The sequence below is a fragment of the Tetranychus urticae genome, chromosome 1 (assembly GCF_039701765.1).
Source record: "Tetranychus urticae isolate SD_2017Ah chromosome 1, NJAU_TeUrti_SD_1.0, whole genome shotgun sequence".
Taxonomy (NCBI): domain Eukaryota; kingdom Metazoa; phylum Arthropoda; class Arachnida; order Trombidiformes; family Tetranychidae; genus Tetranychus; species Tetranychus urticae.
The window spans coordinates 8,489,838-8,515,231 of NC_142958.1; the positions used below are offsets into that span (position 1 = coordinate 8,489,838).

At 32.5% G+C, this 25,394-nt stretch overlaps 4 protein-coding genes across 7 annotated transcripts; 3 read left to right on the forward strand and 1 right to left on the reverse strand.

Moving 5' to 3' along the window:
• Positions 1-432: 432 nt before the first annotated feature.
• Positions 433-2,823, reverse strand: Ate1 (arginyltransferase 1). Of its 4 annotated transcripts, none has more exons than XM_015933234.3 (8): positions 2,544-2,823; positions 2,284-2,410; positions 2,111-2,214; positions 1,594-1,922; positions 1,379-1,534; positions 1,108-1,307; positions 944-1,043; positions 433-874 (listed from the first exon to the last, which is right to left on the reverse strand). In XM_015933234.3, the coding sequence occupies exons 1-8, from the start codon at positions 2,632-2,634 to the stop codon at positions 563-565; spliced, it is 1,419 nt and encodes a 472-aa protein (XP_015788720.2). In that variant the 5' UTR covers positions 2,635-2,823; the 3' UTR covers positions 433-562. The 4 variants fall into 4 exon arrangements, with proteins under 4 accessions (XP_015788720.2, XP_015788719.2, XP_015788718.2 ...); XM_015933233.3 differs by having other exon boundaries at positions 1,594-1,925; XM_015933232.3 differs by having other exon boundaries at positions 2,024-2,214.
• Positions 2,824-3,858: 1,035 nt separating this feature from the next.
• Positions 3,859-5,351, forward strand: LOC107365529 (uncharacterized). Its single transcript, XM_015933052.3, has 8 exons — positions 3,859-3,976; positions 4,078-4,152; positions 4,340-4,417; positions 4,489-4,569; positions 4,651-4,728; positions 4,811-4,888; positions 4,960-5,109; positions 5,192-5,351. The coding sequence occupies exons 1-8, from the start codon at positions 3,907-3,909 to the stop codon at positions 5,266-5,268; spliced, it is 687 nt and encodes a 228-aa protein (XP_015788538.2). The 5' UTR covers positions 3,859-3,906; the 3' UTR covers positions 5,269-5,351.
• A 2,773-nt stretch (positions 5,352-8,124) lies between these two features.
• On the forward strand, positions 8,125-9,430 carry LOC107365530 (uncharacterized). Its single transcript, XM_015933053.3, has 8 exons — positions 8,125-8,238; positions 8,299-8,373; positions 8,451-8,528; positions 8,592-8,669; positions 8,741-8,818; positions 8,892-8,969; positions 9,058-9,129; positions 9,216-9,430. The coding sequence occupies exons 1-8, from the start codon at positions 8,172-8,174 to the stop codon at positions 9,371-9,373; spliced, it is 684 nt and encodes a 227-aa protein (XP_015788539.2). The 5' UTR covers positions 8,125-8,171; the 3' UTR covers positions 9,374-9,430.
• A 3,306-nt stretch (positions 9,431-12,736) lies between these two features.
• Positions 12,737-18,732, forward strand: LOC107365531 (phospholipid-transporting ATPase ABCA3-like). The gene is made up of 5 exons (XM_015933054.3): positions 12,737-16,577; positions 16,637-16,793; positions 16,863-17,774; positions 17,831-18,166; positions 18,236-18,732. The coding sequence occupies exons 1-5, from the start codon at positions 13,293-13,295 to the stop codon at positions 18,544-18,546; spliced, it is 5,001 nt and encodes a 1,666-aa protein (XP_015788540.2). The 5' UTR covers positions 12,737-13,292; the 3' UTR covers positions 18,547-18,732.
• Positions 18,733-25,394: the final 6,662 nt, after the last annotated feature.

A 25,394-nucleotide genomic window follows, 5' to 3' on the forward strand; every position in this document is an offset into this window, starting at 1 on the left:
ATCAAATAAAACTAAAGTCAGAAAAGTTATTTGACCTTTGTTTTCAAACCTTGAGGTTGTTCATGGAAATTGATTAAGACATGAAGTCAAACCTCAATGGGGGATTTGGGGAAATTTCAAACAAATTAGCCAGATTATCCAAATTAGTATAATAATATTTGCTGTAATATTTTCATACAATCGTTACATTTGTATTTCTCATCATGCAATGAAAGCATGTTGTATTTCATCAAAATTTATTCAAAGGAAATGATAATCATAATCATATTCATTGTTCATTGTAACTTGATCTAGATATAATCTCAAGTTTTATAATCACTCTTCATTGCCATTTGAACAATAACACTGGTGATATTGAATCTTTGGTAAAAGGTTGACATTGTAATGATATAAATTGATCATATCAAAAAATGACTGACAATTTAGATTAGGTTAAAATAGTTAAAAAATGAAATTTATTAAATTAAATACAGTGAGTTGTGATTTACTTGTGATGCATCAAGAGATGAGTTAGGCTTAAATACAAATATAATTGATAATAACATTAGGGATTAACATGATGCTAGTCAATTTCATTTTTGCGGTAAAGTAAAAAGTTTTTTGTACATTTCTTACCGACAAGCTTTGCATATTCGTACACCTCATTCGAATCTTCAGTGCCGCACAAGTGTTTATAAAAAGAGTAGGTTAAAATCTTTCGTGAATAGAGAATTAGAATGTCATCATCCTGGATAGTGGCTGAATCCTCATCTACTTTGTTTGGATCATCTTCAAATCGAGGATGTGTATGATGTTTCAATTTTTCTATACATTTCTCAATAGGATGCCATGTTAATGCTTGATCACAGAGGAGAAATGATGGATGAAATTTGCCCTGTAAAATTAATGGAAGAAAATACATGAATATGAATTTAGAAAGAAATGAAGATTCCGATAAAATTACCTTATAATTCATTTTAGGGCAGTTATAGATATAGAGACCGAGGTAATAGTAAGAGATGGAAGGATTTATTTCGTGAAGATTACGAACCAAAAGAATTTCTCTAATTAAAAGAAGAAGAAAAATGATTAGCTTTATTAAACCATTTTGTGTGTTGTATAAGTTACCTCAAAGCTGAATATGTTCCGAGACTTAAAAAACTATATTCTGGGTCATAAAACAGATATACAGACGACACAGAATAAGGTAATATGTCGAGAACAGCTACAGCAATTAGTTTATCATCTAACCAGTACTGCATGTGATACGAGCCATAGGAAGTAGGCATTGACTTGGAATCTTTAGATTCAGTGCAAAAAGGTTTAGGCTGAAAAAAGAATGAAAGAAACAGAAATTAGAAAAAAATCAATCAAATATATAATATAAAATTAGAAATACCTCGAATGGATTATCTATTAGGAATCTTCTAAATTGTTTGATAGTGCATTCTGATGGGTCATCTTTATGAATACTTGTTTGGTATTTTTCATACAGTTGATGGGAGACTTTTAAATATTTAACATGATCCTCGGTGCATGTTGATACGAATTGAATCTAAGATGAAAATAAAATAAATTAAGTAAATTGAAAAAATTTCATCAACAGAAACTTACTCTTAGGTCATGAGCAGGTTTATCAATATTTTCTGGCTTTTTAAAATAATCTTCGAATAATTTCTCTGACTTTTGATGTCTTTGTTGGAACTTTTCTTTAATGACTTTCAAAGCCTCTTCCTCTGAACAATTGAGTTTTAAAGAAATTCTGGCGATCCGTCGTTGCAGTCGTAAGTATTTAGCTTTTTTTGTCCTATCTTTGGATTGTTTAATTTCACTGGGTTCCAATGTTGACGATACAGCTTCATTATCAGAGGTTGCTTCGGTTGAAGGAGATTTCGTAGGTTTACTTTGAACAGGATCCGCCAAATCATTCGAACTAGAAGATTCTGCTAATAATCAAAAGAGTTAAATTAACAGAATAAACAGAAACCCCGGATCATTCTTTTAGTTTGTGGCATTGTTGGTATAAATTATTAAACTATCGAACCTGGTTCGACTTTTGCAAGCTTCAAACGCTTTTGACTATCTCCGAATACGATAAATTCTGTTTGTGATTCTTTTCCAAAATTTTTACCTTTGTCGTATGATTTGGGTTTGATTCCATGATAAATAAAATCATTGAAACGTTTGATAACTTTTCTTTGTGATCGAGATGGTTTAAAATTTAAAGCTTCACACCTAAAAACATTGAAACATGAGAGAGGATAAGAATAAGGCACATGACATTATGCATTCAAAAAGACAAACCTTATTGCAAAAGTTGGACAGCAGATTTTATCCAAAACAGACTTGTAACAAAATTTTCCGCTTCTTCTCATTCCTCTATCAATCATTATTTGGTACTGCTCAGGGGTCATTTCATGAGTCCATACACCTGAAAGAGTAAATCAAAAGGGTGAGATCGATTGAAAATTGAAAAGGAGGATAAAGATTAGATAACATATCAAATAGTCAGATAATAGGTAAACAATACATTTTGAGATCAAATACGAATATTTTACACGTACCATAGCTTGAGTTATCTGGTTTATTTGACTTGCAGTAACCGCAAGGATGATTTGATTTGTTTGGTCCAAAGTATTCCACGATTCCATTCATAATTTCAATTGAAATACGCTTACTAGTAAACAACAGGTGAAGTCAGAGTTAGTATTTGCAAACCAAAAATGTAAATTCAGAGAAAACCAGAAAATATCATTAGATTGAACAAATTCAATTGGATAGATTAAAACACAAATTATGTAGTGAAAGTGTGGATGATTTAAAATTTAAAATCAACATTCAAATTCAATTAAAGGTTAGCGTTATTTGCTTGAGACAAATCCAAAACAAAAAACAAAAATATGCTTAGTAAGGCCATCTAGTGCATAATTTATCAAGCATTTTGTAACATTAAAGACAAACCGTCTTTACTTTACTCATTTATTGTAATCTCTATGCTCAGTCATTCCTTCCATCTTATCCTGAATTTTTACCCCAACTTATGTACTTTTTCTTACTAAATTTCTTACCCCAACATTGATTGTATCAACCTAACCAACACTTTGTGAACCCAACTTCCCAAACTGGGTCCTGGTACCCAGAATGTTCAAATGAGAATGAATTTTCTCATGCGACATGACTGCAGACGTTCTCTGCGGTGGGCATGCATATTACATGGCTTGTGTTTAGCACAAGTTTCAATAAAAAATTACTTCAAAACTCAAAACATGTCTTAATCAAAATCACATCTTAACTTGATCGATATAACCACATTATAAATAAAATGATCTGATTGTTTTATCATAAAGAAGCTTCAAAAAACGAAAATTTTCAATAAACTTAACTCATGAAGTTATATCGCTTGAATAATAATAATCTACAGATTGATTGGAAATTCAATTTATATCTACTGATTGTAAGATCAATTAACCATCTTGTGTGTTTGGATGTTTTAAATAATTTAAAATCGGAGTAAAAAATTATCGAAAGACCATTGTGAGCTTGTAGACTCTGTTGTGATCATTGACCACTAAGAATCAATATGATGTCAAGTAACCAAAGATGGAATGTAATATTTGAACCCATTCCATGAATAATGCAGATAATAGATTATGTCATTAGCATTGAAACAATTGTCAATTCTGATCATTGGATTAAAGGTAAATGTACAAATGAACAGGCAGATATGCTTCTGGTTAATCAAAGATCGGTTATCTTTCCAATTACAATTGAATTTATTACGCACTTAAAACAATAATGACTCGTAACTTTGAAATTTAGATTAACCGAGGCAAGCTATATAAATCATGACAATTTACTGAATATTAATTCATTCAAATCTTTGATATCCAGGAGAATCGTGATCCAGATCCAGTGAAAAAAAACAAAATGAAGTTCTCAATTGCCTTCCTTACTCTTCTCTGTGTCTCAGCCATCAGCTCTGCCCCCGTTCAAGATGGTAAGAGTTAACTCCTTTGTCTTCTGTATTCAACCTTAATTACTGTTTTTACTTCATTTGATTCATTCTTTAATTTCTATTATTTTATTGTTAATGCTCAGAGCCAACCCCATTCCACAAGTTGATCATCAGTGTTGTCGAAGGTTTCGTCCAACAATTGGAAAAACAAATTCCCGGTAAGTCTTTCAATCCCTTCTTTACTGTTTACCTTATAGTGTAAACTCCAAATCTGACTGCCATTCATTTAGAGGATAAAAATGAATGAATGGCAATTGTATCATTTGAAGTCCATCTTAAAGTTATCATCAATTAAATCCTTGGATTCTGTGTTTTAACTGATTTTTAAATTTTAATCTTTCGCAGGATGGGTCAACACCAAGCCTCTTGAAGACAATGTTGTCAATGTCGTCAACTCAAAATTGGAAGCTGGTGCTCTCCCTGGTAATTATTAATGTCTTTGTAATAATTTAGGGATTGAAATGTTTCTAATTGTGTTGAATTATTTCTTGTAGTTGGCTGGAAACCCGACTTGAGTCTCCAAGACAATGTTAGCAATGGTGTCAAAGATTGGTTGAATTCACTCAAGATTCCTGGTAAGCATTAGCAATTCATTGATTGCATTGAATTAGACTTATTGAATTATTAGCTAACCAACTATTTCAATTTTATATTAGACTTCGACATGAGCAAATCTCTTGCTGAAAATGTTAAGGCTCTTGTTAACGACGCTTTCGCCAAACTCAACGCTCCATGTAAGTACTGTGATAAATTGAGTTGTAATTGCCAAAAACAATGAGTGTAGTTTTTAATCACATCTTTAATTTATTTCATTAGCCTGGTTCCCCAAAGATCAAATGGCTACCGCTTTTGACAACTTCATCATTGATTCACTCAAGAACCTCAACATCCCAAGTAAGTGTTGATATTGAAGCCATAATCACCTTCCGAACCATCTAATCAACCTAATTTGTATTTATTTACAGACATTGATGTAGAAAAGAGCGTTTCAGTCAACATTGACGCTTATGTCGCTGCTTCTCTCGCCAATTTGGGAACAATTGACCCTAAAGCTCCTTTGGAAACCACCATTGACAAGTCTCTCGTCAGTGCTCTTGGATTGATCAAATTCCCTGGTAATTATTGATTGACTCTAATGATTAACATCTCACCAAAAGAACAATCGACTAATCATTCATTATTTTCATTTTTTAACAGGTTACTCAGAAAAGGCAACCCTCGAAGACAACGTTGCTACTTTCCTGGCCCAAGTTCTCAAAAACTTACCCTTCTAGATGTGCTATCTAATTTAAATGATGAACCTAAATCATAAAACCGATCTTTATTTTTTCTAAATAAAAATTATTTAATGAATTAACTGCATTGATCTTTTAATCATTTCACTATACAATTTTGAATAGACATAAATCAATCATACAATCACTCGAAGTTTTGTTCCTCACAAAGTAAATGAGGGACAAGCTAAGTTAATGCCACGGATTTGCTATGATTTTGCTATGCATTTAAAGTTACATAATGAATGCAAATTTGGTGCAACTTTCGGGCTTAAGTCCAAACGAGTGAGATTTCGGGTCTTTAACAGTTAATTAATTGCTGCCTTTTGAATGTTTTACATTAAAATATATTTTAGTTTCAATATCTTTGTGTATAATGTGTGTATATTGTTTTAATGTGTCTAAAAAGACACAATAGACACAATTGTAAGACTTCTGCATCAAACCTGTGCACAAATGGCCAAAAACGAGTGTAAATTAGTTTCTTGCCAATTTAAACTCTATAAGTTTGTAGGGAAATAAAAACTAAGTCCATTGGTACCATTAAAAAGTTTCTCCTGTTTCCAGTTTTCGAGAAAATTGAGGCCAAAGTTGAAACTTTGGGCGTCTTTTGCTCCGTTGTCTGACCAGATTTTTTCATGAAACTCATTTACCATGATTAAATTTTGATGCCTAACCAGAAAATGTACTTATTTCGAGGAATAAAATTTGATGTTTTCTGTAAAACACATAAGTTCGATTTTAAATCAAATCGATAGATCTCTGTAACCAAAAGTTTTAGAGATCTGAAACTTATTATTCAAGCACGGAAACTGTTTACAAACATCATGCATTGGATAATTTTTTCAATTTATAAACATTTCTGTTGATATTGGCCATTAACCCAAAAACTTCGAACCTCAATATTTCGAGAATGACATTACATACAATCACCATTCTTTGTCCAAACATTAGATTTTAATATGCCCTATAATATGATATCAATTAATGCCAATTAAATCTGAACTAATTGATTTAATAATGATTTGTGTTTGAGCACCCATTTTACTTAATAAACCAAATCTCAAATCTGGTAACACAAGTTCACCAATGCTATAACTTTCTTGCTAGAATCTTGAATAATATAATATTTCGCTATTATTTAACCCATATTGAAATCTAATGTTTGGACAAAGAATGGTGATTGTATGTAATGTCATTCTCGAAATATTGAGGTTCGAAGTTTTTGGGTTAATGGCCAATATCAACAGAAATGTTTATAAATTGAAAAAATTATCCAATGCATGATGTTTGTAAACAGTTTCCGTGCTTGAATAATAAGTTTCAGATCTCTAAAACTTTTGGTTACAGAGATCTATCGATTTGATTTAAAATCGAACTTATGTGTTTTACAGAAAATATCAAATTTTATTCCTCGAAATAAGTACATTTTCTGGTTAGGCATCAAGATTTAATCATGGTAAATGAGTTTCATGAAAAAATCTGGTCAGACAACGGAGCAAAAGACGCCCAAAGTTTCAACTTTGGCCTCAATTTTCTCGAAAACTGGAAACATGAGAAACTTTTTAATGGTACCAATGGACTTAGTTTTTATTTCCCTACAAACTAAAAGAGTTTAAATTGGCAAGAAACTAATTTACACTCGTTTTTGGCCATTTGTGTACAAGTTTGATACAAAAGTGTTACAATTGTGTTTATTATGTCTTTTTAGCAACAAATGCATTGATTTATGATTGAGAATATTGTTTTTTAATGAAAAATGGATAATTTTACACAATATTTTTGGACAATTAGGTTTCTTTAGTGCATTGTTGCATTTTCTGATTTATTCTGAGCTTATTACCAGAAAGTTAAACCGATAAAAAAGTCCCTTTTCTTTGTCCTGACCCTTTAAGCTTTGGACTTCATTAAAACCCTGCAGTTTGTGCTACTTCACTGGCTAATAATCTTATCTCATCTCTTTATTGCAACGCTATATTAGATGTTGAACGGTTAATTCATTTTGGCATTTGAGTGTTCGTAAAACAGTATTGCAGCAGCAATTTCCCTAATGCTCATCATCAAGACCAAGATTTTCAATGAGCTATGCTAAAACATGCAAGATCCAAATTGGTTTAATACTCTGGTTTAATAGAACAAAAAGTACCAATTTATCTTGTGAATATCCGATCTAAAATTCTGGTTTAAATGGGAAAACAGTCAAACTCTCGATGTGAATAAAAATTAAACTCAATGCTACGTTGACAGCTTCCATTATTATCACATTATAACGCTTCCACCACCACTTTGCTCCAAAATCAAATATCATTTTGAAGGTACAGCAGGATAATTTGATAACGAGTTAGGATTAATAACCTTTGCTTTTTCGAAACTATTATTGTTCTATTACGTGTTATATTCATTTATGGATCGACCATGAACCATTGAATGTTATCAACTATCATCATCAACGATCTAAATCATATTGATTTGTAAACCATTGTTTTTACTCTAACAGTTAAGCTGGAGATTCACTTCAATATCGAAGGTTAATCAAGATTTGCCCATAAAACGTACTTCTGCTTTGATTTGTTGCAAAGGCAATCCATCAGCATAGGTGCTTTTGCTCCTAGATTAAACTATTAATGCATGAAGAAGTAAATGATCAGACCATGTTGGAATTATTCAATGCCAACCGATTTTCCAATTCATTATCACAGTTTCATCGGTTAACATTACATATTAATGAATAGCCGATTGTATCATATTATCTAATAATTATTACGATCTTCATTGCTTTTTATGGTTCGCAAAATTAATCCATTGTAATCATCTAATATATAACCAAGCAAAACTTGAATTGTCTTTATTCAGTTTGTATCTTCGTTCGAAACTGTTTGATCAAACAATCAACTAAACTCAAAATGAAATTTTCATTCGCTTTAATTGCCATCTTCTGTGTCTCAGCCATCAGTGCTGCTCCAGTCAAGGGTAAGCCTTAACCAAATCAACTCCAACACTTGTCATTATAAGTTTATCTTGTTTCAACAGAACCAAGTCCATTTGTTCAAGCTGTTGTCAACCTTGTTGAAGGTTTTGTCCAGCGATTAGAAAAGCCTATTCCTGGTGAGTTTACTTTTAACTAACGATGGATAACTTTTAAGTTACATTGTAAAATTGACTTAATTACTGTTTATTATTAGGCTGGGATAACAAGGCATCACTCGAAAAAAATGTTTTGGCTGTTATTGACAAACCATTAGAGGCTAAAGTCATTCCTGGTAAGTTACTCTTTTACTTGTTTTACTTTGAAATTTTATTAAAATGTCTCAATTGTTATTAAGGGTGGAATCCTGATGCCAGTGTCCGAGACAATTTGATCAGTGCGACTGAAGCTTATGTTAAATCTCTTAAAATTCAAGGTAAATAACACATTTTGTACATTTTATGAATCGCTTTTATATTAACAATCGATTTTTTGTTTAATTTTTAGGTTTGGATGAAAACAAATCTGTTGCTGAAAATGTCAAGATCGTTGTTAGTGACTTTGTCGACAAATTACCCATTCCATGTAAATATTAACTAACAATCACACATATTATATTTTACATAATTTTAACTAATTGTTTTACGATTATTAACAGCAATCTTCCCAAAAGACCAAATTAAACAAGATTTCATCAACAATGTTCTCGAACAACTCAAGAAGATCCAATTTAAGGGTAAATATCATGGTTGATACAATAGCATTAATTTTTGCAATTTATATCGAGAACTAATTCATTGTCCATTCTATTATTTGATTATCAGGATTTGATTTAAACAAGTCGGTTGATGAAGATATTACTGTCGTGGTAGATGATATTCTTGAAGGAGTTAAAGGTTTGTTTTGATATCCCCTTACACCAGCTAACTATTGAAATTTTTCCTGCTTAATCTGATTCAATCATTTTTTATCATTCATTTAGGTTACGACCCAAAGGCTTCATTGGAAGATTATGTTAATGCTGCCGTGAAGAACCTTTTAGACCAAATTAGGTTCCCTGGTTACAGTCCTAACAAGACTCTCGATGAAAATGTCGCAGAATTCTTAGAGAACGTTGTCTTCAAAGATTTCCCCCTTTAATTTATACAATCTGGTAAATTAACTCGATTTAAATAAATATTTTTCATTAAGCACGTATTCAATATGTTTTATTTAATTTGACCAACAAGAGTAAGCAAATATTTAAAATCGCGTTAGAGTTAGATTTCGCTATTTTTCCTAATACAACTAAAAAGTCGATGTTTCATTCTGGTACCTCATGCAAACATGCTTTTCTAGATAGTCTGCAACTTTATCAAAGCATTCTTTGTTCCTTCAAACTGTTGTAAAGTCATTGAGTTTTTCTGGATGGCCGACGATGAAATGCGGGCTGTATGTAAAATATTTATATTTAAAAGGTGAATCTGCAGCCGAGGCCATCTTTAAATTGAATAAAATATACCCTGAAAGAGTCCACAGTATGATACAATAAAATTGCGGATCCGACAACTTAATTAGGCCAGAATCACATCAGCTAATGGAACGTAAATGTAACATTAATATTCATTCACTAATGATATTTTTCTCTTGCGCTTTCTCTTCTAGACACCATTGGAATGAAAGGAAAAGGCATTTTGGACATTTAACTAACTTTCAAGGTTATTCAAGGTCAATTCTTTATTTTGCCTCTAATTGACATCGGAAGTTCATTTTCTGACACCGCAAAAATTTTCAGGTCGGTTAATGAACATGTGACTAACATTAACTGATCTGAAAATTTGCATGTTCACAACTGATACTGGCAAAAGGATATGAGTGATTCCATAGCGTTCGTGTTAATCATGAAATACGGCTGTTTTTATTCCATTCAAATCTTAACCAAAATTTGAGATTTGATTTCATAGTCATTCCAATCACTTTTTACTATGACTTTGGCACTTATTCATCTGAATGCTTCACTACAAAAGTCTCTTAATGAAATTGAAGGTTTAAATTAACCTTGGTCACCAATATTAAGTTATACACAGTGTTTTTTAACAAAAATTAATAAATATGGAATTTGGATTTGTGGGGGATATTGCTCATCATTTGGACATCATCATCATCAACGACAAACAATTCCTAGCCTAATTTCATGTTTTTTTTATTCATCCGATAGCGAGTGAAACAGTAATCATCAATGGAAAGCGACCGTCTCGCGAAACGCTTACATTTACGTTTGGTTTGATTCTATTCCTTTGGATTATATACTATCCAGCAAGATCGTGAACTTAGAGTTTCATAACCAGTTTATCAGATACTGAGTAGGGCGTCTGATCAGGTGCAGCGCTTATATATATTTTCTTGGTACTACAGTTATTGATTCCAGCTATGTACATATAATAAATTCAAATAGATAAATTTGTCAGATAAAAGTTTTACCTTTAATGATCTTTAGAGTTCTAACTTATATTACGTTAATTCGCGAAAGCTCATGGTTCAAATTTGAGTTTGTAGCTTTATTCGTTTGTGAGTTATACCTGCGAACAGATTTATAGGATAAAAACGTATTTAGACAAGAATAAATCTAGCAGAGTCACCGCATACGTGATATCAAATTTCTACATTTTTTCCGTTCTTAGCTAGGATGTCAAAGCCAATGTAGTATGCGATTGGCACGTATCGATCAGTGTTTCCTACCATTGCATGAACATCACGTTTGAAATTCAACCACGTTATTGCTTTATCAAGGTGCTCATTTTTCAAGTACAGTAAAACCTCTCAAAGGTTGTACTCTCAAAGGTTGTAAGCGGTCCTGCCCCTAGCGACATTGTTTGTGCAACTTGTTGCAAAAGCTGGGTAAAACGTTAAATCCGCTAGATGGGGGAGTTCAGTATCTCACAACCTTTGAGAGGATTTACTGTAATGGGATTCTCTGTTGTCCTTGAAAACTTGACCTGGAATGCTTTGTAAAAAATCGAATAGACAAGTTAATGAAAATGTTTCATGTGCTTCTAGGAAAAGGGTAAATAAGTATTAAAATAGTTAACAATAATATATTCAAATCTTTATCATATCATTGGTTACATTAATTCAGCACAGCTGATGCTGCAATAAAATGTGCTTTAGCTGAACGTTTGAAAAGAACATTAAATTCCTGTATATATTGCATCATTAAATATAAACATACAATTCAATACATATATAACTTGTGTATTATTGTGTAAAATTTTCGAAAATTCTAAAGGTCATATAAAGTCATTTGTCAGAAACTCGACTTTCAACCTTTAGATGTCATTAAAAAGCTGGACGATATGGAATCATGCGTATCCTTAGACCAGTGTGAGTAATGAACATGTGACTTACTTTTACTAATATTAAAATTATTGCGATAGCAGAAAATGACCTTCCACTTTAAATTAGAGATTAAATTGAGAATTGACCTAGAATAACCTTGAGCGTTCAGACAATTCTTGTTACCTTTTACAATTAGCTAGACAGCCAAAAACTAGACGCAAAATTTTCTTCTCAACCTTTCGTCTTTTCAATTGATTAATGTTGATCAAAGGTCAGTGGTGGTCAAGGAATTTTGAAACAATCACGAGCTATCGATATTCAATAGATTATCAATATTCTATGAATCCACTGGGTCAGGTAAACAATGCATAGAAAGCAAGTACTTTTTACTGACCATTGTTAACCAAAGGCAAGGTAAAGGTGAAGGGAATAAACTTTTTTCTACTACTGAGAAATCCTCCGGCATTCAAAGTGTGTGAGGTTTACTACTGCTACTACAACTATTTTTCATCTCATTTTCATCATAACAGCTTATTTATGATGGTTAGGGTATCTCGCGATTTTGATTAGATTCTGGCTTAATGGTTAGAATCATTAAAATATCAAACATAAAAATGATTTGATTATATCGAAAGTAGTCTTTTAATGAGAAATGACGAGTTATCTCGTTTCAAATTCAATTGAAAGTGACTAACCTCATGTTTAACTGTAAATTAACACGCTCATTGATTAGAAAATTAATCGAAATCTAGGTCTCCCTTGAATTTGATTTAATGAATACATAATATTATGATATTCTTATTAAATAACTGATTCAGCTATTGTTTGCAAAATCAAGTTCAAATTAAAATGCAAATGACAGCAATCAAAAAATAGATGATTCTTCGAGAAAAGTATTAGAGGAGAAATGATTTCGATTTAAATTTTTGCTTCAATAATTAAAATTCTTAAATCTAAGAAAGGCTTTAAATTTTCAATTATTTCCTAAAATTCTGGTGTGAATCGCTTATACGGTAATGAACTTTTTGCTGGAAATGGGTTCAGATTATGCAGTCTGTTTATTGTGTTACTCCATTGACAATGAATGATTTTGAACTGCTAGACCAAAATAACTTGGATTAGATCAAAGACTTGTTTAGTTATCCAAAGGCAAACCTTGGTTGGTCTCATTGATTAGCTGATATCAATAAATGGATATAATGTGTTAGTCATTCTGTTAATCATCATTTTTTCTCATCTTTAATACAATATTTCAATTTTTGATGAAACTTGACAGCAGTCAATGTAAAGATATTTTTGATTATTGCCAAAAGCCAGTGATTAGCCGCAGATTTTGTTAGATGTGTTTCTCGGAAACCGCAGAATTAATTATTCTCGCTCATTTTCATGATCAATTCATTCTAATACTATCAAATATTAGTCACTTTCAAATCCACTTATCAATCTAATATTTACCTTTCTCATCCATCCATTATCAAATATGAAGAGTCAAAACCACTCTTACTATCAATACTTTCAGTAAAAACCATTTTTATAAAAAAAGTTACCTTTCAGGATCTACTGATCAATCATAGTGTTGATAAGCAAATTGTCATTTTCTTTAAATTGTGAATATTTAACCAATTGTTCGACAAACCTTCTAAATGAAGGATGAAGCATCTATAAATTAAGTGAATGATTTAAATGAACATTCAATCAGTGTTATCCATTTACTGCTAAAGACTTGTTAAAACTGTGAATCAAAATGGCATTTGTTTATTGGAGCCAGTTGAAATCTATGTTAATAAAAGATCAGCTCATCAGGAAGAGACATTGGATATCTTCATTGTTTGAATTTTTCTTGCCCATTTTACTGGTTCTGTTGCATATCTGGATCTTGGACGATCAAGGAACGACTCATCTGTCATCATCTGCTGCGCCTAAATCAAAAGCTGTCAGACAAAACAGTCCGCCTTTGAAATATTCAAGTGATGTTTATTTTTCACAGACATTTTATTGCAATTCATTTGGCGCACATATTTATTACACTTCACCCAACGATGTTGCTTCAAAACTGTTGCCTCCAAAATTTTCCGCTTGTAGTTTAAGATCCGTATCATTGGCTAACGACAGTACCGTGATCAAGGCCTGGGGAGATGCAGTCGACGAAAGATTCCGTAATTCAAACACTGCCGTCTTTTTCCATGAATTGGATGTTGACAAAGGGATTGCCAATTATACAATAGGAGGACCAACAATTGAATATGAAGGACCTTACAGTGAACCAGTATTGAACACTTATCAAGACTATATTAGGACGCAATCAGTGGTCAATATTTTGATGGCCAATTATCCCGATTTCGCATCATTGAAGGAAGCAAATTTAGAGTATGTCTACACATCCAAGTTGTTCAATGAAGGAAATCCATCGCATGAGAAAGAAACGGATTCCAACCCAAAACCAGCCTCACAAAGTTCATTTCAAATCGATACTTTCAATTTTATTGAGGCCTATGCTTTTCTAGAGATTGGGTTAATTTATTTATCCTCCATTATAACACGACGCTTGATTCGGGAAAAGGTAACCAATTCAAAGGAATTGCTAAGAATCATGGGATTAAGCGATTTGGTTTATTGGATTTCACATTTTATAAATTATCTATCTTTATCCATATTTCATGCGACTTTCATCACAATCATTTACTCTGTTTTTAGTAACAGAAATCCTTATGGCAATTGGAGTGCAAGTTTATTTTACTTCAATTATCTCATCACTTCGATTAGCAACATTTTATTTACATTTACCTTTACAACCGTATTAAATCGGCCCATCATCGGTGTTTTACTTGTCATCGTTGGACGAGCTGGATTGGCTTATTTACCTGTTGCTGCCAGTACATCGACCCTTAAATTATTATACATTTCACCCAAAGTATGGTCTTGTCTCCTTCCAAGTGGCCAGTTGCACTTTTCAATCTATGACATGTTTTACTTTGGAGCATCGGTAAAGGGTGTATCTTGGTCTAGCATATTTAAATCAGTTAAATCACCCGAAACTCTTGTTCTTGGATACATTTATCTAACTGCAGTTGTATCCTGGTTTGTCTACAGCTTGCTAATCTGGTATCTAGATGCAGTTTGGCCATGGCAGTCAGGAACACCAAAACCATGGCATTTTCCAGTTTCATCATTTTTCAATAAACCAATTGAAGACATTGAAATGAATGGATCAACTACACACGATCTCAATGGCAACACCAACATGAGATATGAACCAGAGCCGCCTCTTTTAAAACCCAGTGTACAGTGTATCAATTTATACAAATCCTTCGGTTCAACTGGCGGTAAAAAGTTTGCTGTTAATGGGCTAAACTTGAATATCCTTAAAGGCCAAATCACAGTCCTTTTGGGTCACAATGGAGCCGGTAAAACGACAACGATGTCAATGATTACAGGAATACTTAAACCCTCAGCAGGAAAGGTTTTGGTCAATGGCATAGACCTTCATCAAGATACAGTTGCCGCTCGTCGTTGCCTTGCCTTGTGTCCACAAACTGATCTACTGTTTGAAGAGCTTACAGTGACGGAAAATTTAGAGCTTGTTACTGGTTTGAGAGGTTTAAGTCGAGAAGTGAAAAAGCAATTGATACCATTAAACATAGAGAGAGTCAATTTAACGGATAAAACTGATACATTGGCTTGTAATTTATCAGGTGGGATGAGACGCCGTCTTCAGTTGGCTTTGGCCTTATCAACAGCTTCGGAAACGCTCATCTTGGATGAACCAACATCAGGCCTTGATCCAGAATCTCGTCGTCAATTATGGAATTTATTATTGGAGTTGAGAAAAGATCTGTCCATTTTATTGACAACCCATTTCATGGAGGAAGCCGATGCTCTAGGTGATCGTATAGTTATTATGTCGTCTGGAGAAATTAAATGTTCAGGAAGTCCAATGTTTTTGAAACATCGATTTGGCACTGGAAACTCAATTAGAATAGCTAAAAATGTTTCGTCATTTAATCAAGATAGTCTACTGGATACAATGAAAGCTCATTTTCCTAATGCTGTTGCCACCAATGAAACTAATGAAGAAATTGTTTACCAACTAAGCTCAGGAATTAAATCCACTGCAGATGTATCAACAGCAACTTTGGCTCAACTCTGTGATTCCCTGGATGAAAATTCAAACTCACTGGGAATCACTTCCTATGGGATTTCAGTGACTACTCTTGAAGATGTTTTCCTCAAGGTTTCTGAAGATGACGGTGAAAGTGAACAAACTAGAGTTCAAATTGAAGATAAACTGTTTGAGTTGAATAAAATTCTGGGTTATCAGAGACTCAATGGATTGCCCTTGTTTCTTCAACGAATGAGGGGACTTCTCATGAAGCGAGTTAATTACACTAAAAGACATTACAAAACAATTGGATTTACCATCATTCTTCCTGTGATTGTTTTACTTTTCACATTTTTGGCTGCAACAAGTACAACATACTCTTTTACTCCAAGCCAAGAATTGGATTATCCTTATCCAATTGAACTCAATTTGAAATCGATTTATGGACCAAATGCTAAAGCTGTTGTTCGTGCAACATTCACTAATAATCTACCCTTCATCAAAGCCTACAACGAAATTATGGAAAAGGCAGGAATCGAAGTTGTCAATATTCCAGCTTCTCTGTCACTCGATGAATTTATGAAAACAAGTAACCAAAGTGCTGATGAATTCATGAGAGACAACATTTTTGGTCTCATTGAAGATTCATCCAAACTTTCAGGCTTTGCTTTATGGTTCAACCCGAGAGTCGCACTGTCCTTGCCATTGACGATAGATGCATGGACAAACGCACTGATTAGGCTTCACTTCAATGGCAATCAGATGTCAAAGGTTACCACGACAATAATGGCCATGCCAAATCGAGGAACAAACGAACCTTTTATTACATCTGCAGTTTCTCAAATTGTTTCAGCTATATTTGCACCAATCGCTTTCGCTCTTATTTCTTGTTCATATTTCCTATTCCCATCTATTGAAGCTCAAAATAAGGTTTGTTGACAAGACTTTGATTTTCACTCTTCAACTAATGATTTTACTTGTCATTACAGGCCAACTTAATCCAAAGAATGAGCGGGATCAAAGCGCCTATTTTCTGGTTGAGTCACTTGGTTTTTGACTTTTCTTACCATATAATTGTATCTATAATCATCTTGATCACCATTACTGTCGTTGATCAATTCATATTCACCAGCATAGAAGCTTTCGGTAACTAATCCATTTTATAGCATAAATCAACCAGAGTTATAACTAATTTTTATTTACGGTCATTTTCAGGTTCTATTTTTTTACTTCTTTTACTTCATGGTTTATCATCGATTCCTTTGTTTTACATATTTTCCCTTTTACCAATGAATCCTGATCGAGGATTCTCCCTGTTGACAACAATATCATTAGTTTGTACCCTGGTTGGTTCAGCATTGGCAGCTTCACTAGTTTCTTTCGGCAAAATAAAATCTCTTCACGTTCTTTTGGGCGATCTTTTCCCACCTTTTGCCATGTCCTTTGGGTTGTCCAAGGTTTATGGAGCGGTAAAATTGCACTCTGAATGTGCGAGAATCAATGCTTGTGATCCTGGCAACACCGTTTCTCGTCGCCTTTGTTGCAATGAAAATTCAGAATTGATCTCATTCAATCCATTTAAATGGTCCAAAGATGGAATTTTAGTCGAAATTTTAATGCTTACTTTAGACTCGATTCTTTACACGACCATCTTGATAGTACTGGATGTCAATCTACATAGACTCATCTATTGGTACGACACAGTCAAGAAAAAATTATTAGAAGCTCCTGAAACCCAAGGAGTAGTTGAAGACGAAGACGTTATTGCTGAGAAACATCGTGTTCAACAATTGATTCAATCAAAAAAGATTGACTCCGAAGCTTTGGTTGTCAATGAATTGAGCAAAGACTTTGGATCATTTCGAGCCGTTGATAAAATCAATTTTGCCGTTCATAAAGCTGAATGTTTTGGGTTACTTGGCATCAATGGAGCTGGTAAAACAACAACATTCAGAATGTTGACCGGAGATGCAATGGTAACTCAAGGAGACGCTTTCCTTGAATCCTATTCATTGAGAAACAACCTGCAAGACTTTCAACAATCAATCAGTTACTGTCCTCAATTTGATGCTTTGATTGACAACTTAACTCCACAAGAGACTTTGACTCTATTTGCTCGGATAAGAGGTAAGTTTTAATCTCGACCTCCATCTCAATACACTAACAATTTACGTTTTCAATAGGAATGCCTGAAGATAAAGTCAAAGACAATGTAAATTATATCATTACTTCAACCGATTTAACAAAATTTGCAAAAACTTGCAATCAAAATTTGAGTGGAGGCAACAAGAGGAAATTGTCGTTGGCAATTGCTTCCATTGCCAGGCCTAAGGTAATGTTTCTTGATGAACCAACCACTGGTGTAGATCCGGCTTCGAGACGTAAAATTTGGTCAACATTGATGCATCTGCGAGATACAAGTGGCTCATCAATTGTATTAACAAGTCACTCTATGGATGAATGTGAAGCTTTATGCTCCAGGATTGGTATAATGGCCAGAGGAAACTTCAAATGTTTAGGTATTTATATTGATTGATGATTCATTTTATTCATTGAAATCTAAGTGGATACCTTTTGTCTTCAAATAGGATCAACTCAACATTTGAAGGAAAAGTTTGGACAAGGATTTACATTGATTATCAAGATTGACCAAGAAGCTCTAAAGAAAGAAGACGAAATTGATAGAATCAAGCAATTTATCAAAGATGAATTTCCAAGTTCAATATTGCGTGATTTCCATCAGACGATACTTCATTACCATATAACTGACACTTCATCTCGGTGGGGTGACATGTTACGATCATTAGACCATGGAAAAGGTGCTTTAATGATTGAAGATTTCACTCTAAGTGGAACAACATTGGAACAAATTTTCCTCTCATTTGCCAAAGAAAGTTGATTACTATTGCAATTAGTCCATAACTTATCTTATAAATTGAATGTCATATTTTTGCTTTTAAATTTTTCGTGAAAATTGTTTTTGAATTTTGCCAAAAATGAAGAAAAATTGTTAACAATTTTGTTTTAATTAAAAAATAGCAATAGATATCGACTGATTGACAGTATTGATTATCTTAACGAACAATTTTGGTATTACATTGATTGACAAAGAAATGTTGACACAAAGTTATTGATGCGATTAAACATGACTAGAGACTCATAATGACCATCAATGAGATTAATGTTTAAAAAGTGGGTTCGGTTGAAAGGGATTTATGTTTCAATGGCTAGCAATCTTTTCATCCAGTGAATCCCCACAACTAAGGGCACTTCTTACCAACTGTTTGTCCCAATGATCGCACATTAGCCGACTAAATAGCACAACAGACTGAATCCTGTTCAAATGTCATTCATAAACATTTAATGTTTTCAGTTGCGATCAGTTAACCTTCTGAAACAATTTCAGGCAAAGATTCTTTAGACCCATTTTCATCGACAATATCAGGAACAGCATTTCGTCTTCCAGTTCTGCCCGATTGCAGGAAATCATCAAATCCAGGAGCATCAGTTGAAGAGGGTCCAGCATGATTGGAACCAGATGAACATCCACTGGCAATATTGGCCTCAGATGCAACTTCCATCATCAGATCAACCCTTTAAACGAAAAGAAGAAAATAATTCAGAATTTTGTCAAAAGCAAAAGCATAAAAAATGTTACAATTTGTATTCAACCTTGATTTCAATCTTTACATTAAAATCCATTTTCCCTATTCAACAGAAGAATCATTCATTTAAATCATTTCTTGATTTTCATTACAGTTCAATCAATAGATATTGATTGAACAGTTTAAAATGTTTCGTTTTGAATGTTCTATTTTATTTCAACCGACTAAATGAATTGAGAAGAGAAACGAGAAAAAATCGCTTTAAATTATGATACGAGCAGCTTCTTCTAACGGTTGGAAACATTTTACCGTCAATGAACTTTCCATGTTCAAATATTCTGATAAGCCGAGCATTTGTAAGTCTGAAAAATGATCAATTTTGGGTTGTTTACCCATTGGTTCAATATAATGATAAAAAATGAGCGTTCAACTGACAGACTTTTTATAACAATTGAAACGACTTATATTGACAAATATTGACAAGCAACTATTAAACTAATACAAAGATAATATTAATAAAATTTGAGTCTTTTCCGCAAATGATCCTTTCTAGATGATTTCCCATGAGATTGAAGCATCTTATATGGTTGAATTTGAGTAATCATGAGCATCCCTGGAAATGTCATTATTGATGAAATTGAAACTTGTTAGTCAATCATTATCTAATCAATTGCTGTTTAGTTTTCATTTCAATCAAGTTTACTGTTTCAACAGTTTCATTCATTTTATGGTCAACATGATATTGACTCAGTTGAATGTTGTGGAAGATGAAAAGCATTCAACTAATTATCATGATGGTCATTAAATTTTCTATTTTTAAGGTTAATTTTTATGGTTTGATTACGGGTCAATTTATGCTGGCTCAAGGTTGCTTTAGCTTTACATTATTCACTTAACATAATTCAAAGGGAATTAGTTTGTTCCATTGTTCATGAAATTATTCAAAAGCTTTTATTACTCAATGAAATGGATCGACTATAATTAAATTATCCAACAGTAATTTAAATGCACTTTCAATGTTTAGATTGAATCTTAACTCATTTTTGTCAAGACGAATCCTTTCATAGTTTCAATGTTTACCATGGGCTTGACGATGAATCAGATTAATTTTTGTTCATTTTTTTGTAATCTTTTGTTGCCAACAGATTAATCATGAGCAAAAATAACTTATTGTATGAACATCATAATGTAATAAGAAAAAATTGAATAATAAATTCAACCAGAATAATCTTTATCATTTAAATTCATGAACAAGTTGAAAGAGTTTATTCCAGGGAAAATTAACCAAAAATGATTACAGATTACTCGAGACAAGTTGCACTAAAAGACCTGAATTTTCAGTCAATTGAAAGTATAAATAGAACAGTTGATCTTAAAACGACAAAATTTTGAACATTCAATTGATAATGAATTGCCAGTGAAACATGTAAACGAATGGAAAATCCGTTTCTGAATATTCCTTTATGAATTGAACCAAATTGAAATTTGGGTAAAGATGCAAAAGAGTTAAAGTATAAATGCTAAAAATCGAAATAGCTTAGGTTGAGTTGATAAACTTAGCTTAGCTTTCGAATCGGCAACGTTAATAATGGACAATATTAAATAGCAAACTCTTTAGCCGATAAACTTCAAAACTTCACCGATCTTTTTATATTAAGTTAAATTGTCAGAAATAGTTAGCTAAATTGACTGATTGAAGCATCCAGCAAATGTAGACTTAACTTGAATATGAAAACATTAGCTTTCAATGATTGATGGGTTCGATGTGAATTTTGGTAAATAAATTAGCTCTTTTCAATCTTATGTTTGAAGCTTTAATAGAAGTAAGTTCAACTATTTTGCACGAAATTTGCATTGAAAAGGATTGGAAAAATTATTATTCATTATTAATAGAAAGCTAAGACATGAATGATCACCAATGAGTTGGTTAAATAATAACAAAGATGTGAGCTATTTGGTCTCAATTTGCTTAATACTTCTCAAACAATACTCAACAATTACTTCAAAAAGCCTTAAAATGTAAATTAAAACAATTTCTATCAAAACCTGTGCTCGAATCGCTCAAAAAAGCTTCTGAACTTGCTCAAATATCAAAAAACGCACTCCACTTGAAATATCAATTGATCAATTTGCTAAGTAAATCCCTTGCTTTTCCTCGATTTTCTAGATTTGTCCAAACTCCTATTTTATTGTTCTTCAATATTTATGTTTTATCCACTGAATTTACAAGCAATTAATGACAATCAACTGAGTTTTCAGCGCAATTCAAATAAGATCTTCCATTCATCGTAACATAATGTAACAGAGATGGAAATGTTTGAAAAAGTCTGCAAACAAAGTTAGGTTTTGCCATAAAAAGAGCATTTATAATAGCGCTTTGCTTAGCAAATTATCATTTCTCATCGCTAATATTGTTCACTGAAATTTGCTCAAAGAAACACTTTTTGTATGGAAAAGTTCTGTTATTCGTCATAAAAATTGTGAAAGAAAAAGACTAACATTTCCATTGAAAGAGACAAGTGATTCATTGGAATAAACAAGTTAATCATTTCAAGTTGAAAGAGAAACGATGATTTATTGTAATAACACTGGAAACACACCCAACCTTGAAACTTGTCTAATGGTTTCAATGAACTTTCAACAATGCAACATGGCCCATGTTAACCCTGTCAACACATCAGTTGAACAAATGAAAATTAAGATTGAAAAGCTGAACCAAACAAAAATAGCGCAGAGACTTTCAAGTTATTAATGAGCAGCCAAGAGAAGGAAAAAGGAGATTCTACTTTGAATAATGTGAATTATGGCTTGAATTTTAACCATTCATGAAGCCCATTCTGTCATATCTGTTCATGTACTATTTATCATGAAAATAATTCCAGGGATTAGCTAAAGATTGGAAAGATTGGAGAAGAAAAGAGAAGAAGAGAAAAATAACAAAGTAATTGAAGACAGAACTGGAAAATGAAAAAATCGATAAAAGTTAATAGCAAAAAGAATAAAGTAAATAATTGTTGCTCATGAGTTACAGATTTTTCCATGAATCATGGCCAGTTTACAATCTCATTATTGGCTGAAAAATGTTTAATAATCAGTAAATTAATTTCAATCATTTGTGTGATTCGATTTGAATCAGCTTTTAGCATTAACCATTGGAAGAAACAAATTTTATTGGAATTTTTTCCAACTCGAATCTCATGTAAACATGAACCTCTGAGGTCTTTTCGTTTTCCCTTTTGAGTTACTTTTTTATTTATTTTTCCAACTCAATGTTCAGTTGCATTGTGAATACTCAGGTAAGATAAAGAAGAAGCTGAAATGAGTTACACTAAATTCAAAGGTTACTAAAATAAACATGAACTTCTATTAGATTCGGATTAAAGTTAACCTTTTTTTCTCTTCATCTGCTTCTTTCCCTGCTTTTCTTGTTTCATGTTTCAGTTGTTTTTTTCACCTTAAGAGCCACTCAACTTGGTGAATATGAAGAGAGAAATATCAAGCTTAACAGAATTAATAGACAAACGTTGTCATGAAAGAAAATTGCCTTTTTTTTGCTCTTCGAAAAGAAACACTTTTTGACAAAAAATTTCAACTCAATCCAGATGTTTATCAGACTTTATTATCTAGATTTTTCAGGGAAAAGCATTTTCTTTTATACCTTGTTCGTTGGAAATTGTTTAAAGTTATTCAAATAATTTACATTTTTCTGCATCAAAAAGTCTCTTTGAAAAGTCAAGTCGCTCTTTTTGTATTCACAACGAAATTAGATGATATATTCAGGTTCGTCCTAATTTGATAAATGAAGATGAAGATGCAAGTGAGGAAAACCAATGCAATTCAATTCTCTGAAATGTAGAATGTTGGAAGAAATTCAATTTTCAATGATAGATTAAATCAAACCAGAAAATGAAATAAACAAATTCATTTTCATTTCTCTTTATCCATCCAAGGTAAACATCTAAATATCTCAATGTTTCATCCGAGTTACAAGTTGAGACTTTGAGAGTCTAAAGAAGCATAAAATCAATTCCAATAGAACTATTAGAAACTTATCCGAAAAACAATTTTCGAGAAAATCGGGTTCGAAGTTGAAACTTACAAAGCTTTTTGTGCAGCCATAGAAGCAGATTTTTTCATAACACTCACAGTACTGCTGTATCTTTTGTTGACCAGCCAGAATAGGATATTATTTTAAGAAATAAAACTTTTCTTTTTCTGTAAAATAGTTCAATTTTCGGTGGAACCGTTTGCTTTCTGTATACCGTTTTACGACATCATAAATGCCAAGAATGAACTAACAGTTCAACATTTAATATAGCGTTGAAATAAAGAGATGAGATCATATTATTAGTCAGTAGCACCAACTGCAGGGTTTTAATGAAGTCCAAAAGCTTAAAGGGTCAAGAAAAAGAAAAGAGACCTTTTTTATCGGTTTAACTTTCGAGTAATAAGCTCAGAATAAACCAGGAATTGCAACGGTGCATTAAAGAAACCTAATTGTCCAAAAATATTGTGTAAAATTATCCATTTTTCATTAGAAAACAATATCCTCAACCATAAATCAATGCTTTTGTTGCTAAAAAGACACAATAAACACAATTGTAACATTTCTGCATTAAACTTGTACACAAATGGCCAAAAACGCACAGAAATTAGTTTACTGTCAATTTAAACTCTGTTAGTTTGTAGGTACATAAAAACTACGTCCATTAGTACCATTGAAAAGTTTCTCCTGTTGCCAGTTTTCGAGAAAATTGAGGTCAAAGTTGAAACTTCGATCTCTATTTTCTCAGTTGTATGCCCAGATTTTTTCGTGAAACTCATTTCCCATGTGTAAATTTTAATGCCCAACCATAAAATGCACTTATTTTGAGGAATAAAATTTTTCGTTTTCTGTAAATCTCATAAGTTCGATTTTCAAACAAAGCAACCTATCTCTGTAACCAAAAAATTTAAAGATCTGAAAGTTATTTTTTGGGCATAAAAATTGATTGCACACTTCATGGATTGAATATTTTTTTCAATTTCTAGACAGTTTTTTTCATTTCGGCCATTAACCTAAAAAGTTCGGGTCTCGATATATCGAGAATGGCATCACTTACAACCACCATTCATCGACCAAATATAAGATTTTAATATGGGCTATAATATGATATCAATTAATGCCAATAAAATTTGGATTTATTCATTTAATAATGATTTGTGTTTGAGCACCCATTTTACTAAAAAACCAAATCTCAAATCTGGTAACACAAGCACACCAATGCTATAACTTTTTTGCTAAAATCTTAAATAGTTTAATATTTAAACACATTTCAGTCCATATCAAAATCTAATATTTGGACAAATAATGGTGATAGTATGTAATGCCATTTCCGAAATATTGAGGTTCGAAGTTTTTGGGTTAATGGCCAATATCAAGAGAAATATTTATAAATTGAAAAAATTATCCAATGCATGATGTTTGTAAACAGTTTCCGTGCTCGAATAATAAGTTTCAGATCTCTGAATTGTGTGGTCACAGAGATCTACCGATTTGATTGAAAATCGAACTTATGTGTTTTACATAAAAAATCAAATTTTATTACTCACAATAAGTGTGTTTTCTGATTGGACATGAAAATTCACATCAAGTTAAATGATTTCGGTGAAAAAATCTGGTCAGACAACTGTACAAAATGCGATAAAAGTTGCAACTTTGACCTGAATTTTCTCGAAAACTGACATCAGGAGAAACATTTCAATGGTACTAATTGGCATAGTTTTTATGGTCCTACAAATCAGTAGCAATTAAATTTCAAAGAAATTAATTTCTACCCTTTTATGCCCATTTGTGCACAGGTTTGAGGCAGAAATGTTACAATTGTGTCTATTGTGTCTTTTCAGACACATTAAAACAATATACACACATTATACACAAAGATATTGAAACTAAAATATATTTTAATGTATGTTGTATAACTACTGGTTCAAGGCACTAGTCACTGTCTTAGCTATATTTCCAAAGCCTCAGCTTTATAGCTTCAAGAATCTCAAAGACTGACTCAACCCGGTTGAGTCAATTGTTCAGTATTTCAACCGAGTTGAAATAATAGCTCACCTCTTGAACTGAGTAGCTAACAATATCACGAATAGTCCAAGA